Here is a 14,390-nt window from a genome sequence, read left to right as displayed (position 1 = left end):
ACCCTTTGTTTTTCGGAAATCAACAGCATAAAGTATCTTGCAAAAGTATTCATATTCAACAAACAGATTTTATCACAATATATATTTATATTAATGGGATGTGACGGGATAGACCAGAACAACATAATACAAAGCTGAGATGTAGTTTGCATTTCTTCCTCATGAGTCAAATTGTTTTGTTTTTTATTTCAGGAGAATGCTGCAAGTAGTATTATTATTATTATTTTTTTTTTTTGTCATAGTCATAATGTCACATGCAGGGCAAAAAGTTCAGTTTTGCACCAAAACTGACCTTACACATGTTTGCTGTGTTCCCTGCTTTTGTTTGCGTCGAAAGACCTGCCTACCGGAAGTACAATATGTCCGTTCTATGTATTGAGTCTGGAGGAGCTTTTATTTTGAAAATCCTAAACCGGAAGCTGTCGGTTACGTCTTGCTCGCCAACCTGCAGCAGAATGAGTAAGAAACAATGTGCCCCCCTTGAGACATTGTTTTATAACCTAACATCTCAGTAACTTAATCTTTCTCCTGTTTGCTGTGCTCTTTGGTCTTTATGATTTGTTTGTTCACTGATGTTCGGTGGGACGCCTCCGACACCCTCATGGAATCCTTTCCAATGAAAATGAAAAATACCAACCAAGACGCTTGGTTGGTATGGATTTTATTCAGGGTATCAAAGTATAAAGAAAACTGAATAAAAATACATGCCACAATTTGGAAACTAAGGAGTGTTTTTCCTCCACACCGATTTTCCGTCCACTGTACAATATTGCACTGCTTTGTGTTCCAATTCAGTTTCCAATTCCAACACATGTTGTGCCAAGGAGGATCAAAGCCAAGTACGTACATTCCAAGTATAATAAAATACATATTTTTTTGGGGGGGGGTTCTAATGGAACAAAACGTGGAACAGTGCCAGGCGCATAATTACTTTTGGATGGCATGGAACGTCTATCATTTTAATTTTCATGCTTTTTTTTTTTTATTTTAGCATCAAAGCTTTCGTCTATACATCTGTCAGTGGGTGAAATGGTTTGCAATGATTTTGATTTTCACACAGGTGATTTATGTGCCGTCTCTTTAAATAAATATGTTAGAAATTGTTCCAAGGGAGTCATTATACTATCCAACCGGTGCTGCACAACTTTAATCTATTCATAGATTATCACGATGTTTCTGTTGTATTTTTTACATATGTTCTGAGGCTGACATTCACATCCTCTTTTGGCCTTTTTTTTTCCCTTTCTTTTTCTTCCGAACATTTGATTTGTTTCCTTCTTTGTTTGTGTTTGTCATACGTAGAGATGTAAATTTAGCCACCCCATGGGAGAGCATCCTCACTTGTGACACAAAAAAAAAACTGCAGGAGGAAAAAAAAAACCCACAAAAATCTGAATAACATAAGCCACAAAAAAGTGAGAGGGGTGGGATAAAAAAGTAAAGGAAGGATTGCGGTTTGAGAGATGTGGGGGCACAGAACAAGAGAGGGAGGTTTGAGATGTGCAGGACTGAGTAAACAGTCGACGCGGGGGCTGGAAAAATTAACGCTGCATAAATTGTACGAAATATGTCCTATTTTCTTTCTCTTTTCCTCTGCACTTTCTTTTAAAAGGGTTCAGGATGCAGTGCTGTCAGATGAACGGCAGACAGGCATTTTCCGACTTTGTTTGATCCTGGCTCCTTTTTATCCCTTTTGTGTGTGTGTGCGTGTGTGTGTGTGTGTGAGGTGTTGGCGGAGAACGAGGGGAAACAGGAGAGATGAGCCGACAGGAGACACATGTAGACAGACGTTCACAGTTATCACACCCTCATTGACACTGCCTTTTTAGTTCCCACAACCAGCAGATCTCACTGGGAGAGCGGCAGGGATTTTGTGTCTGATAACTGTGTCAGCACCTCGGCACACCAGATCTGAACACACTGACACAGTGATTTTATGGACAGGGACTAACATCACACTTATACTTTTTGCACACAACAGCTGGACCAAGAGAAGGACGGGGGTGGGGGTGGGGGGACAAAAAAAAAGCGATCGAGTCAGAGACGACTAGTATTTCAAACAATTTATTTATTTATTTATTTATTTGACAAATGTGAAATGGTATCTGAGGAAAAGCAGAGAGTTGGAAATTGCATGCATCTGTAAAAGCCGTTTTAGTGGGTCAGCTTTCTTGTTTCCTTCAACACTTTTCTGTGTTTCGGTGAGGTTGGGAGCCAACGTCAATATGGAGCAAGAAGGAGATGTTCATGTCAAGGAGATTTCGTCTGATCCTGTACAATTTATGAAAATGTTCAGACTGTGTCAATATTTTTTTTTCCAAAGATCTCTTGTATAAAATGTAAACTTAGTTAAAATTTGTGTAATTATTTAAAAACCTAACCAAACAACTGGCCAAAAAAGATTCATTGTTACTTCCTTCTTTGGTTTGAGTAAATGCAACATCTATGCTTTTTTTTGTACAATAATTGATCAAAATAACCAAGTAGGTGAGTTTCGTTAGATCCAGGTGTTCCAATATCACGCCAGTCAAGACAAAAAAAAAAATGTTGTGTAAAGGCTAGTCACACTACACAAGAGAGAAATTTAGAAATTGAAGTCTATCACTTCAGCTGATCTCCACTCAAGTGGAACAAAGTTTTACATCTGGACATAGAACAATATAACAAAATGCCATCATATTCTCAGGTAGATGGCATCGCTGTTTATATTTGGAAAAGTGAATGCAAATCTGCAAACTATTGCTAGGATGGTGGTTAAGGAGGTAGGAGCTCATCCTGTTGCAGGAGGGTTGCTGGTTCAATCCCCTTCTTTGTCTGTCTCAGTCATTGTTACCTAAGGCAAGAGACTGCCCACTGGTGGTGGTGCCATTTAAGACAGCTTTGCCAGCTCTGGCTACATTGTAGCTTATCACCATCAGTTTGGGACCGATTCTAGTGTGAACCACTTTGTGGTCCTCCGGACTAGATAAGATGCTACACAAACATTTCTTATGACTATGTCTGACCTTCTGCAAACAAAACAGTCAACTCAAATCCCCCCCAACAATAAGTGAACCTCCAAACAAGGCACGGCAAAACTAAAACCTACTGTGTTGTTTTTCCTTGTGTGTTAGCTGTTTTCTCATCTTGGTCATGTTTATGCCGCTGTTGTTCACAGAGTAAAGGGAGGTTTAATTTCCACCTTCATGGATGAAGCAGATTTATTTTTAAGACCGTTCTGTCTAAAACAATAATCCTAACTTTTCCTTTCATGCTGCTGCTATCAGCATTATCCTTTTTGTCAAACTACATCTGCCTCTGTTTGCATCTCCTGCAAATGAATTCAAAACAGAGTTCTGGAAAAAAAAAACAGGCCATCTCTCAGCGCTCTCTCCCTTTTCCTCTCTGGATCACAACAACACAATTTCCATTTATAATTTCAATTGTTAATTTGCATAAGAAAAATTAGTTGGGTGACATGCGTGATGTTTTTTTTCCACCCCCCCTTTTCTTTTCTGCTTAATTTTCCCACTAATTATAAGCAGCAATGGCACATTATTTACATAAATAATTGTTGTTCCTTCTGTTCGCTCGTATTTTCCTCCTTTCTTTCTCTGTCAGAGTTGTTTTGGCATTTGTCGTCCGTAGGGGCAATTCTCCTCTGAGAACATTTTCACATATTTCCCGACTGAAATGTCTTGGATCCTCAGTGTTTTGTGTTTGTTGTGGTGTTTTGCTGTCCTTTGTTCAATAAATAGACTCATCCTACATTCTCCCTTCGCCTCCAAACTTCTAAACTCTCATAAATAAATATGTCAGTGAACACTTTCCTACTGTTTTTACTTCAAGACAGAAGAGTTTTCCACTTCTGACTTTCCAGGGAAGTTTGCCATCCACAGGAACAAACCTGCCCACTGCCTGGGGCTTTGTTCATTTTGTTCTTCAGGATCAAATATGTTTGGTGTTTTACTTATTTCCAGCTTGTTGATAAAATCTAACGTGCACCGTGGCTAAAGCTGTAAATTACCCTCTGCTGCTCAGGGGCCTTTTATAGTACAAACAAAATATTAATGAATCAAACAATCAGGTGCGTAATGCAGGTCACATTTCACGGTTTATGTAGCTCACATTGCCACCTATCAAACCTGGTAATTTGTACCCACGGAAAACGGCTCTCAGTAGCTCAATAAAACATTTGTACATTCACTTTATAGAAGCTCATAATTAATCATGTCATAACAGCCAAAGTTCCTATGAGGCCAATTTACTATGTCAAGTGTAAAAAATAAATGAAAGACTTACTGTGCAACGCTTGAGATGCTTGTATTAACTCTTTAATATTGCATTTTACATGAACTTCTTCCTCTAAAAACCTGGCAAGAACAAATTAATGTGTGTGTTTTGAAAGGGAATATTTTTAAACTAGAAAATTATGTATATTAAATAACCTTTTTGCTGTCTTATTGAAGTAGATTTATTCATTTTAAAAGAAAAAAAAGTAGTACATTGAAGTTTAAATGACAATGACAAGTAGTGGTTTTGGCCACAAAATGAATGTTTATTTTGAAACTCTCATAGATGTACATACCATGTTACTATTTATGTATTTAAACTTTATTTTAACAATTATAATGAGTCAGTTTGCTATGAAATGCATTGATGGTGAAAACTATAACTCAAATATTCCTGCAGTGCCTGAAGACAAATAAATCTGTGATCCTCATGAAGTTGTTGCGATAGCTTCAGAGATCATTTACATTTTTAACAAAACTGCTAACATATTAGAACCAGAAGGCACGTAAACACTAAAGGCTCGTATTCACAAGTCAAAGTTGTGCACTTATGGTGTCAGCCACTGCTGTTGTGTCTCACCACCACAACCCATCAAAAAGAAGCCCACTCCAACATGTTTACCACATTTTCTATCAGCAGCAGCCATGTTGGATCTGACCTCGGCTTTGTTTGGGGACCTAAAAACTTTTCAAGTTACAATTGCCGTCCTTTTTTGATTTTTCTGACTCAGAACTCAGAAATTCTGACATCTAAAAACAAATTGAGCAACTTGTTTTTGGGTTGAGGTTTCTGGAGAGAGAGAAAGATATTTAAAAACTAAAAAATTATTCACAAAGACTTACTCATGTTCATGACAGGTGTTATGTCATGTTTATTACGGTGTCATGACATCTTATTCACATCCCGTCAAAATAAAGTGTTAGCCAGATAGCAAGCCGTTTTAACATAATTTCGGTTTTACCACCCTTACATTCAAGATATCTCTAATATAAGATATAAGATATCTGTAATTACATTGTGACAAGTCGAAATAACGTCAGATTTACCACTGAGTTGTAAGGACAATTCAATTCAAGAAATCTAGAATGAATTACTGACTATCTGAAATACACATTTCAGATATCTACAATGAAATTATGACTAGTTATAAAGTAAATTCAAGATATCTCAATTTTAGTTTTGACTAGTGAAAATTAAACTAAATATCTTAAAGGAAATAATAATTAGACAAAACTAAATTAAAGATATCTTAAATTGGCATTCTGACTAATCAGAATGACATTACTGATATCTTGAATCTGTATTCTGTAAAGTCTAAACGTCCCTGACTTGTGTAGCACTTTGAAAGTTTAATAAAACAAAGAAAAATAGAGAAAATGAAAAAGGATTTTTGAAAATGCATCACTTTCATGTTGAAAATGGATTGGAGATGGGCACCAGCAACCCTCCCGACCCCATTAGGGACGAAGGGTGTTCAGAAAATGGATGGATGGATGGATGAAAATTGTAATTTTGACTAGTGATAAATACGTTCAAGATATCTTAAATCATAATTACACATATGTGTCCCGTTTAAAGACAGATCCAGTGACGTTATTTGAGATATCTTGAAAGAAATCTTGACTGTCAAAATGTAATTGAAACTATCTTGTGTTATTATTCTTACTAGTCAGAATGTAAATGCAGATATCTTAAATTACCATCCGGGATTGTAAAAATGTAGTTTTGTCTAGTCAAAATGCATTTTTAGACATCTAGATATCTAGAATGTAAATACGGAAAGTCAGACGAAACCGAATTTATGTTAAAATGGCTTTCCAAAGGGCCGTCTGCTGTCTACAGGACGGTCCGCCCACCGGATGTGACGTCACAGGTCCCGTGAAGAACTTATGCATCGTCCCAAGAAGTCCCACGTACCGGATGTGACGTCACATGTTGCTAACGGAATAGCTTTTGTTGTCACGTCACAGGTCCCGTGAAGAATTTATGCATCCATCCCTTCCCAAGAAGTCCCACCTACCGGATGTGACGTTACGTGCCTACCTGAGGTGACGTCACATGGCTGTTCTTTTTATTATTATTTAAATGTAAATTTGTTAAACCTGGAAATGAAAACAGAAATAAACAATAATCTGTCTCAATAATGCTTCATTTTAAAAACTAAACATTTTTTTCTATGCTGGGTCGCATGATTTTTTTGCTTTATGTTTTTTTGGATTGAAAATTGTAGGATATACAAAAACACTGGTTGTTAACCAGCAAACAGCAGATTTCCAGACAAACAAAGCACCAGGGGTGACTTAAAACATACATAGAGGTTACCGAGTAGAAGGGTCATGAATTTCAAACTTGTCAAAAATATTCTTATAAACTGATTTCTTGTTGTGGATTTTGGATTACACGACTGATAACAGGTATGTGGCAAATTTCTAGGAGATTATCATTTTTGAGGGAAATAAGACAGACTTGCTAAAATTCATTTTCAAACCTGATGAAAATTCTTGGATACAAGAAACTACTTTATCTTTTTCATTTTCATTGGAAAGAAACATTGCTGTGTTGTGAGCCAGTTGTGATAATTTAAATTCTCTTCCCTATTGTCTGATTTACTGGTATTGACATTTTTAGATATGACCTAACATGATCTGAGAGACAAGTAGGAATAAAAACAGGCTTTTAAGACAACATTGTCTAATTCTACCACTAATATCAAATCTCTGTGAAGTACAGGTCAGTTTATCTGAACTATTGCTGCCATTGAGTAGCCATCGCTTTTGTAAAATACACTCCAAATCCAAAATGTTTTAAGGTTTTAAACATAAATTTAGGACTAATAGTGTCAAATACTTTATAGAAATCAACAAAAAGTATAAACTATAAAACCACACCAAATATTCCTACTGCCATGAAACCAGGTTGTTCCTCATAAATAATATTATTTAGCTCTGCTTTCAATCTTTTAGCAAAGATGAGTATAAAAATCTTAACATCGTTGTTTAATAGACTAACGGGTCTATATTTTCTATATTAAATATGTCTTTTTTTGGTTTTGAAATTTATTTAATCAAGCCTTGGTGAATAGTATGGAGAACCTCTTCCTTTATTATTGCTTCTTCAAACATTACTTTCATAAATGGGGCAAATGAATCAGTGAAACACGTCTTGAATTCGCTTGTTAAACCATCATTCCCAAGAAATGTATTTTGCTTCATACCACAAATAGCTTCTTTGATTTCTTTTAGTCTAATTTCTTGATCACAAAATGTCTTAAAGGAATGGTCAAACCCATGGGGATCCTCATTTTGGTCCTTAAGAAATAAAGTCAAGCTTGCATTATTTTCTGCTGAAAACTCCTTATTTATTTGGAAGGACAGAGTTTGAATCGTTCTTGGTTGACCCCATCCCTGAAGCCATCTTTAACATTAGAGACCATTAGGTCTCTAATGTCTAGATAAAATAAAAATAATAATAGAAAGCCATCAGGATCACTGGAGTACTCAAACCCCTCCACCACGTTAAGGTGACGATTCTCCGGAGGGGTCCTCGGCGAACCCCATCAAACTGATCCTAAACCAATTTGATGACATCCCCCATCCTGAGCAAGCACATGGCGACAGTGGAGAGGAAACCTCAGTTTGATCTGAGAGAAACCTCCAGCAGAACCAGACTCAGGACGGGCAGCCTTCTGCCTCGACTGGCCGAAGAAAAAGATGATAGAAAAGAGACACAAACACAATGCTGGGACCTGCGGAAACACAAAACACAAAGTTAGCAACAACATTGATACATGATACCCGTGTAAGTGACAAGATACAAAATTAAACAGAAACTCAACTGTGCATGACAAGGATGTAGAGCAGCACATCGTGGAGGCAAGGAGGCGTAGAGAGAGGGATGGCGAAGCTCCAGAACCACAGCACTGTAACCTGTAGATAGAGAATGGAAAAAACACAAACACAGGACAACAAACAACAAACATAATCCAGGCAATATCCTGGATTGTTGTAAGAGGTACAATAAATGTACCTCTTACAACCATTGTTCTCTAAAGCTAACCCTTGTTTTTGTGGAAAACTAGATCACCTGGAGAAAACATTGAATCCAAAACATTCCAATTATATGAAAATATTAACATTCTGTTACGAATGTTCAATTTAGTTGTATCCATCCATCCATCAATCCATTTTCTTTTGCCTATCCGGGTTTGTTCACTGGGGTAGCAGCCTAAGTAAGGAGGTGCAGACTTCTCTCTCCCCAGCCACTTGGGCTAGCTCACCCAGGGAACCCCAATGTATTCCCAGGCCAGCCAAGCAATATAGTCTCTCCAACGTGTCCTGAGTCTTCCTCCGGGACTCCTCCCGGTGAGATATGCTCAGAACAGTTCACTTGGGAGGCTTGTAGGAAGCCTGACCAAATGCCCACACCTCCTCAATTGGCTCCTCTAGACATGGAGAAGTACAGCTCTACTCTGAGTCCCTCCCGGATGACTGACCTTCTTGCCCTGAGTATAAGGCACAGCCCAGAGAACCTGCGGAGAAAACTCATTTCGGCCGCTTGACCCAAACCTCATGAATACAGCTGAGAGTAGGAACACAGATCAACCAGTAAATCTAGAGCTTTACCTTTTACCTCAGCTCTATCTTCTCGATGTATCTTCTTTACAGCAGACACTGCACCAATCTGCCTATCGATCGCCTGCTCCAAATTTCCCTCAGTTTTGAACAAAATCCCACAAAACTTAAACTTCTCTGACACCGGTCACCTAACAGGTCATCCTAGCTGCTTCACATTCGGCTGCGAACTGCTTCAGCGAAAGCTGTAGGTCACGCCCTGATGAAGACAATAGGACCACATCATCTGCAAAAAGCAGAGACACAATCCTAAGGCCACCAAAACGGACACTCTCAACTCCACAGAAGGACCAAGGGATTCTGTCCATAAAGGTTATAAACAGAATCATGTCAACCTTTGTGGAGGCCAGCTCTCACCAGAAGCAAGCCCGACTTACTGCCGGCAATGCAGACCACGCACAGACAGCGATCCTACAGTGATCTAACAGGTGACCGATCCTCATCCTAGTTACTTCATACTCGGGTGCGAACTGCTCCAGTGAAGGCCGTAGGTCATTCTGATGAAGACAATAGGACTACATCATCTGCGAAAAGCAGAGACACAATCCTAAGGCCACCAAAACGGACACTCTCAACTCCACAGAAGGACCAGGGGATTCTGTCCATAAAAGTTATAGACAGAATCAGGTCAACCTTTGTGGATGCCAGCTCTCACCAGAAGCAAGCCCGACTTACTGCCGGCAATGCAGACCAAGCTCAGACACCCACTGGGAGGGCCTAGCGTACCTCCCACAGGGTTCCCAGTGGGACACAGTCGGCCGCCTCTTCCAAGTCCACAAAGCAGATGTAGACTGGCTGAGTGAACTTCCATGCACCCTCCAAGAGCCTGCTGTGGGTGTAGAGCTGGTCCAGTATTCCATGACCAAGATGAAGATCTCAATCCGAAGTTCCCTCCTCCTGAGATGCCAGAATCGTCTTGAAGCCATAGGGAAGTTGTTCTCCATGAAATCTTCAAACTCATCCATGCCCGAGTTTCTGCCCCAGCGACCACCTGAGCCGCATGCCTACATAACTACAATTTAGTTGTAGTTATAATAAAATGCAGGCACAAGTAGTGCAGATAGGCAAAATATGTATAAATGAAATGGATGTTTACACGTTTGAAATTTGAAAGCCCTGTTTTGTACCCTAATGTTTTCTCCTGCTCCTAATTTTTACCCATTAACAAATGATTGTTTGTTAATGGCTAATTTCTTGATCACGTGTGGGTAGAAACAAACACGTGATCAAGAAATTAGCCTAAAAGAAATCAAAGAAGCTTTAGAAAAACTTAAAGTGAGAAATCTTACCTGAGTCCATACTTACCTTCAATCCATCCTGATTAAGCGATCTCTCCATGGATTCGGATGTTGTAGAGGCAGGTGTAATCTGGATGGCCCCAGTTGTTATTTATCTGAAGCTTTACGGAGCTAAAGGCCACTTTTTCGTGGTTCTGCAATGATAAAATTATGTATTAGTTTAATATAATACAGTAGAGCTTAAAGGGAGTTTATTAGAGGCAAAATATTTTGAGATTGCAAAGCCTTGCAAGAGCACCACCAACATTGCTTTAACGTTTTCCCATTTTGTCATACAACCACAAATGTTCATGTTTTAATTGGCATTTTACATGATAGACCAACACAAAGAAGCACATAATTGTGAAGTGGAAGGTGATGAGGGTGGTTGGTCTTCATTAGTAGATGGAAATAGCTATGAATATAGATCGGTCCTGGAAGAAAACCTGCAGAAGACTTAAAGTGAAACTCACCCCCAAATCAATTTTATTTTGCCGACAAACTGTCTAAATATGTTATTTGGCATTCTATCTAAATAGATAGAATGTTTTGTGCAAAAGGACATTTTTTGTGCCAATCTTTCAGCTAGGCATTAATTTTACTAAAATCATCTCACTACTGGTGCCATGGTCATTGGTCAATCGGTTCTTAGGGAATTAAATTTTTCTGTTGGTTGCAGCAGTTGGGCTTGGTACAATTTTCTCATTAAGGTAACCAAAGCACAGTGCCAACTAAAACCGGTGGCACTCAGGAACTGTTGCGAGCGTTGCCATGGCGATTGGTAAGCAATAATCAATAGCATTATTAAATTTTTTAAATGTGTGATTTGTTTGCAATGTAGACACAGAATGGGATGAGACTCCTCTGCTGTGAGTGTTGGTGAGGGTTTGGTGTTGAGGATGACTGTGTGAGACCAGCTGAGGAAGCGGGAGAATCTTATGGCAGCTAATGGATTTAGCCATTAGCTGCTAATGCTAATTAGCATTAGCCATTAGCTGCTAATGCTAATTCGCATTAGCCATTAGCTGCTAATGCTAATTCGCATTAGCCATTAGCTGCTAATGCTAATTAGCATTAGCCATTAGCTGCTAATGTTAATTAGCATTAGCCATAAGCGGCTAATGCTATCCGAGCAGACAAGCTGCATCTGAGCAACAGAGAGTTATCGCCATTAAAGTCTCCAACAACAGACAAAAAGACTCTCTAGATTTACCACTAATTACTTTGACAAAACATCTCTAGACAAGCCTGAAGAATCTATAAATATAGTGACAAAGTGGATACGTTTTCCACAGCGCTTTTTTCATCAGATTACAGTCCCACTCCCTCCCTCCACTCAGCACTCATCCCCACACTCAAAGTGTCTCTTGGCCCCGCCCACTTTGATGCTATTTTTCAAAATTTGCCAGGGGTGAAAGGGTATGTTACACTTTAAAAACTGGGTCAGAGGTTTACCTTCCACCCTAAACACAGATCCAACAATATAATGGGAAGGTTTAGATCAAGCATCTCATACTCAAAGTCCAGACCTAAATACAAAACGGAATCTAGCAAAGTTTTAAAAATGACATTTTTAGATGCTCCATATTCAAACTGGTTGAGTGAGCTTTTTTTTTCTTCATGTACAATTTTCTTTTGTGTTCACAAATATGAGCTTCTTTCTGTTAACATGGTTTACCGATCAAGTCCCAATAGAATTCGATGATGTTTACAGTTTTAACATGAAAACACTGAAAAGTTCAATGGCTATAAATATGTTGCAAAGCAATTAAGGAAAGTAGCTTAAAAAAGCAACTGGATAAACATACCGGTAGCTCAAAGGTCTGAAGAGGATCTCCATCCTCCTCATAGATAAAAGTTCCCAGGTGAGTCCATTCCTGTTCAGGCTCCCTCATTCCCTGTAAACCAAAATTAGACAAATATTCTTAGAAATATGTCTGACAGTTAGACTGTGTGTTTCTGTTTAATATTCTTGTAGCTTACATAAACAGAAAACTCCTTGGGAGCACTCCAGATGTTACCAGTCGGGGACACCATTTTAGGAATGTGACCCAAGGTGACTTGACTAATGACAGCTCTGTGGGACAGGGCGACGACTAAATGTCCCTGGGAACCTTCAAATCCCCAGCACTCTCCTGGGTGTAGGCGAGTCCTCCCCTGAAGAGAAAGAGTTCAAAGTTTGAGTGGGATGTCAAAATAATAAACAAAAGTTTTCTAAATATTACATCATATAGAAATACCATTCTGCTTCATATTCATGTTACATTATGATTGCAGTTCAGTTCATACCTGAATAACAATGTCTGGGTGGATCGATGGCCGTTCTGGGGCAAACCCAAACCCACTGCATCTCTGTATTTGGCCAGGATGTACGGCCGATGGCATCCATTGTAAAACCTTTGCGCCTGTTTTCAAACACACACAGAAAGTGAATTAAAACCATCTAAGCTTAAAACATTCAGTCAGATTTATGATAGTAATGACTTACCTTGTGATTTCAGTGCAAAGTTTGGTAATAAATCTGCAGATGGAAAAAGGTAGTCCATCTTATTCTGCAGGTCAGCCAGAATATCCTTCATTTCCTGTTTCTGTCTTTCCTGATCTTCAGTTCCTGGGACCGAAAACTAAACACAATTGCAGTTAGATGTTTGGTCATATCACTAAAGAGGACATTCAAATATGGGTGTTGATTAACAGAAAGCTTACTGTGTTTATGGTGGGGCGTGAAGAAACTGGAGGTTTCATCAAAGGAACAAGAAAGATGGTAAATCCTGACAAATGAGGAGAAATGAGATTAGTGACACTGCTTTCACACTAAAAACTCTCTACAAAACTTAGAAATATTGGTGCTTGGCTGTTTGTAGAAGAAAGTCATTTACCGTAAAACAGGGCAAGAAATATGACGCTGAGAAAACAATGTTTCAGCGTGTGCATCAATAGGTCCCTATTGATGCAGCTGCTGCTGCTGCAGCTGATGTTGTTTCCTAAAGAGGTCTCTTCTTTTGATGTGTGGTAATACCGACGGTATGTCCACTTCCTGTTCAGCCAAGGTAGAAAAAATACAAATATGTAAACATATAAATAGATCCTAAGATTATCGGGTTAAATATGCAAAGACTTTTTTGCAAAAGTATTCATTTCCCTTGAACTTTTTCACATCTTGTTTTTAATTACCCAGGAAGTCACCATTGAGAATAAGAAACTATTATTCAAGGGAGACGTGGGTCATTATTCAACGTTATCACATTATAAACACAAACTTTGCAAAATGTTTTGAACAGCCATTTGGCATAAGTTAGTTTGACTTTATATTCATACTAAGGTCCTTCAGGTCCTTTTACCTGTAATTTACTGCTGTAAAGTGCATATAAAAAATACTCACTCCCCCTGTATGCTTTATCATTTTACAACTTTTTCATCAAAATATAAACTAACCTATATAAAAATAATGGCCACAAACAAAAAATATTTTACCCAAAATAAGAGGCTGCATAAATATTCACACATTTTAAAAGTGACCGACTTAATTCAACAAAGGTCCAGCCAACAGTGAAGGGTTTTGTTGGTAATTTGTTTTTTGTCATACAAGCCAAATTTTGTTGTACAATTTATTTTAAAAGTAACAAAACAGTAAAACATTCAAGGGGATAAATACTTTTTATAGACACTGAACACTTGAGTTTCTCTACTGTTTCTTTTCCTTACTGATTCCTAGTTAAGTGACATCAGAAGGCATTGTGATGTATGTATGGAACAAACATCACAATCACAATTTAGAGGCCGTAGAATTCGAAGGCTGAAAAATATACTGCTACAAAAACTAGTCAAAAAAATAAAAATTTATTTTTTTTAAATTTCTAAATAGTATACATAAGTTTGTGTTTTTTACATGAAAAAAAGTCAAAAGTTAAAAGGGGAAGAAATATTTTTTCCATGTCTTGAATTTAATACTTCTTTTGATTCGGCTTACCTGATCCTGGTCTCTTTATAGGAGATCGTTGGTTTTCCATCCGCTCCATAATATCTATTTAACACAAGTCGAACACTTCTTCTCACGATTTCTAAACCAAAACAGAGGCATGGAAAGTTGGTCAGTGACTTTGTCACAAAGAATATCAAATACAAGACAAAATCGCATAACTTTTTATCAGTTTCAGTGTCCTAAAAGCATTCATGAAATTTAAAACTGTCATTTATTTTAACTTTATTC

General features: G+C 38.2%; 1 protein-coding gene across 1 annotated transcript; it reads right to left on the bottom strand.

Annotated features, from left to right (window-relative positions):
- Positions 1–10,157: 10,157 nt before the first annotated feature.
- On the bottom strand, positions 10,158–13,208 carry LOC122828065 (SUN domain-containing protein 3-like). Its single transcript, XM_044111296.1, has 7 exons — positions 13,060–13,208; positions 12,887–12,951; positions 12,669–12,804; positions 12,470–12,585; positions 12,164–12,337; positions 11,989–12,078; positions 10,158–10,335 (listed from the first exon to the last, which is right to left on the bottom strand). The coding sequence occupies exons 1-7, from the start codon at positions 13,112–13,114 to the stop codon at positions 10,225–10,227; spliced, it is 747 nt and encodes a 248-aa protein (XP_043967231.1). The 5' UTR covers positions 13,115–13,208; the 3' UTR covers positions 10,158–10,224.
- Positions 13,209–14,390: the final 1,182 nt, after the last annotated feature.

This window comes from Gambusia affinis, linkage group LG03 (assembly GCF_019740435.1).
Source record: "Gambusia affinis linkage group LG03, SWU_Gaff_1.0, whole genome shotgun sequence".
NCBI lineage: Eukaryota > Metazoa > Chordata > Actinopteri > Cyprinodontiformes > Poeciliidae > Gambusia > Gambusia affinis.
The sequence above is the reverse complement of the archived record's forward strand: the minus strand, read 5'-3'. Positions and strand labels throughout refer to the sequence as shown.

Excerpts from the sequence above, each read along its gene's own strand:
- LOC122828065 (XM_044111296.1), bottom strand. The coding sequence starts at position 13,114 with ATGCACACGCTGAAACATTGTTTTCTCAGCGTCATATTTCTTGCCCTG. Across the intron at positions 12,338-12,469 it reads ACCCAGACATTGTTATTCAG|GGGAGGACTCGCCTACACCC; the intron begins GTATGAACTGAA and ends CTTTCTCTTCAG. Across the intron at positions 12,079-12,163 it reads CCAAGGAGTTTTCTGTTTAT|GGAATGAGGGAGCCTGAACA; the intron begins GTAAGCTACAAG and ends TTTGGTTTACAG.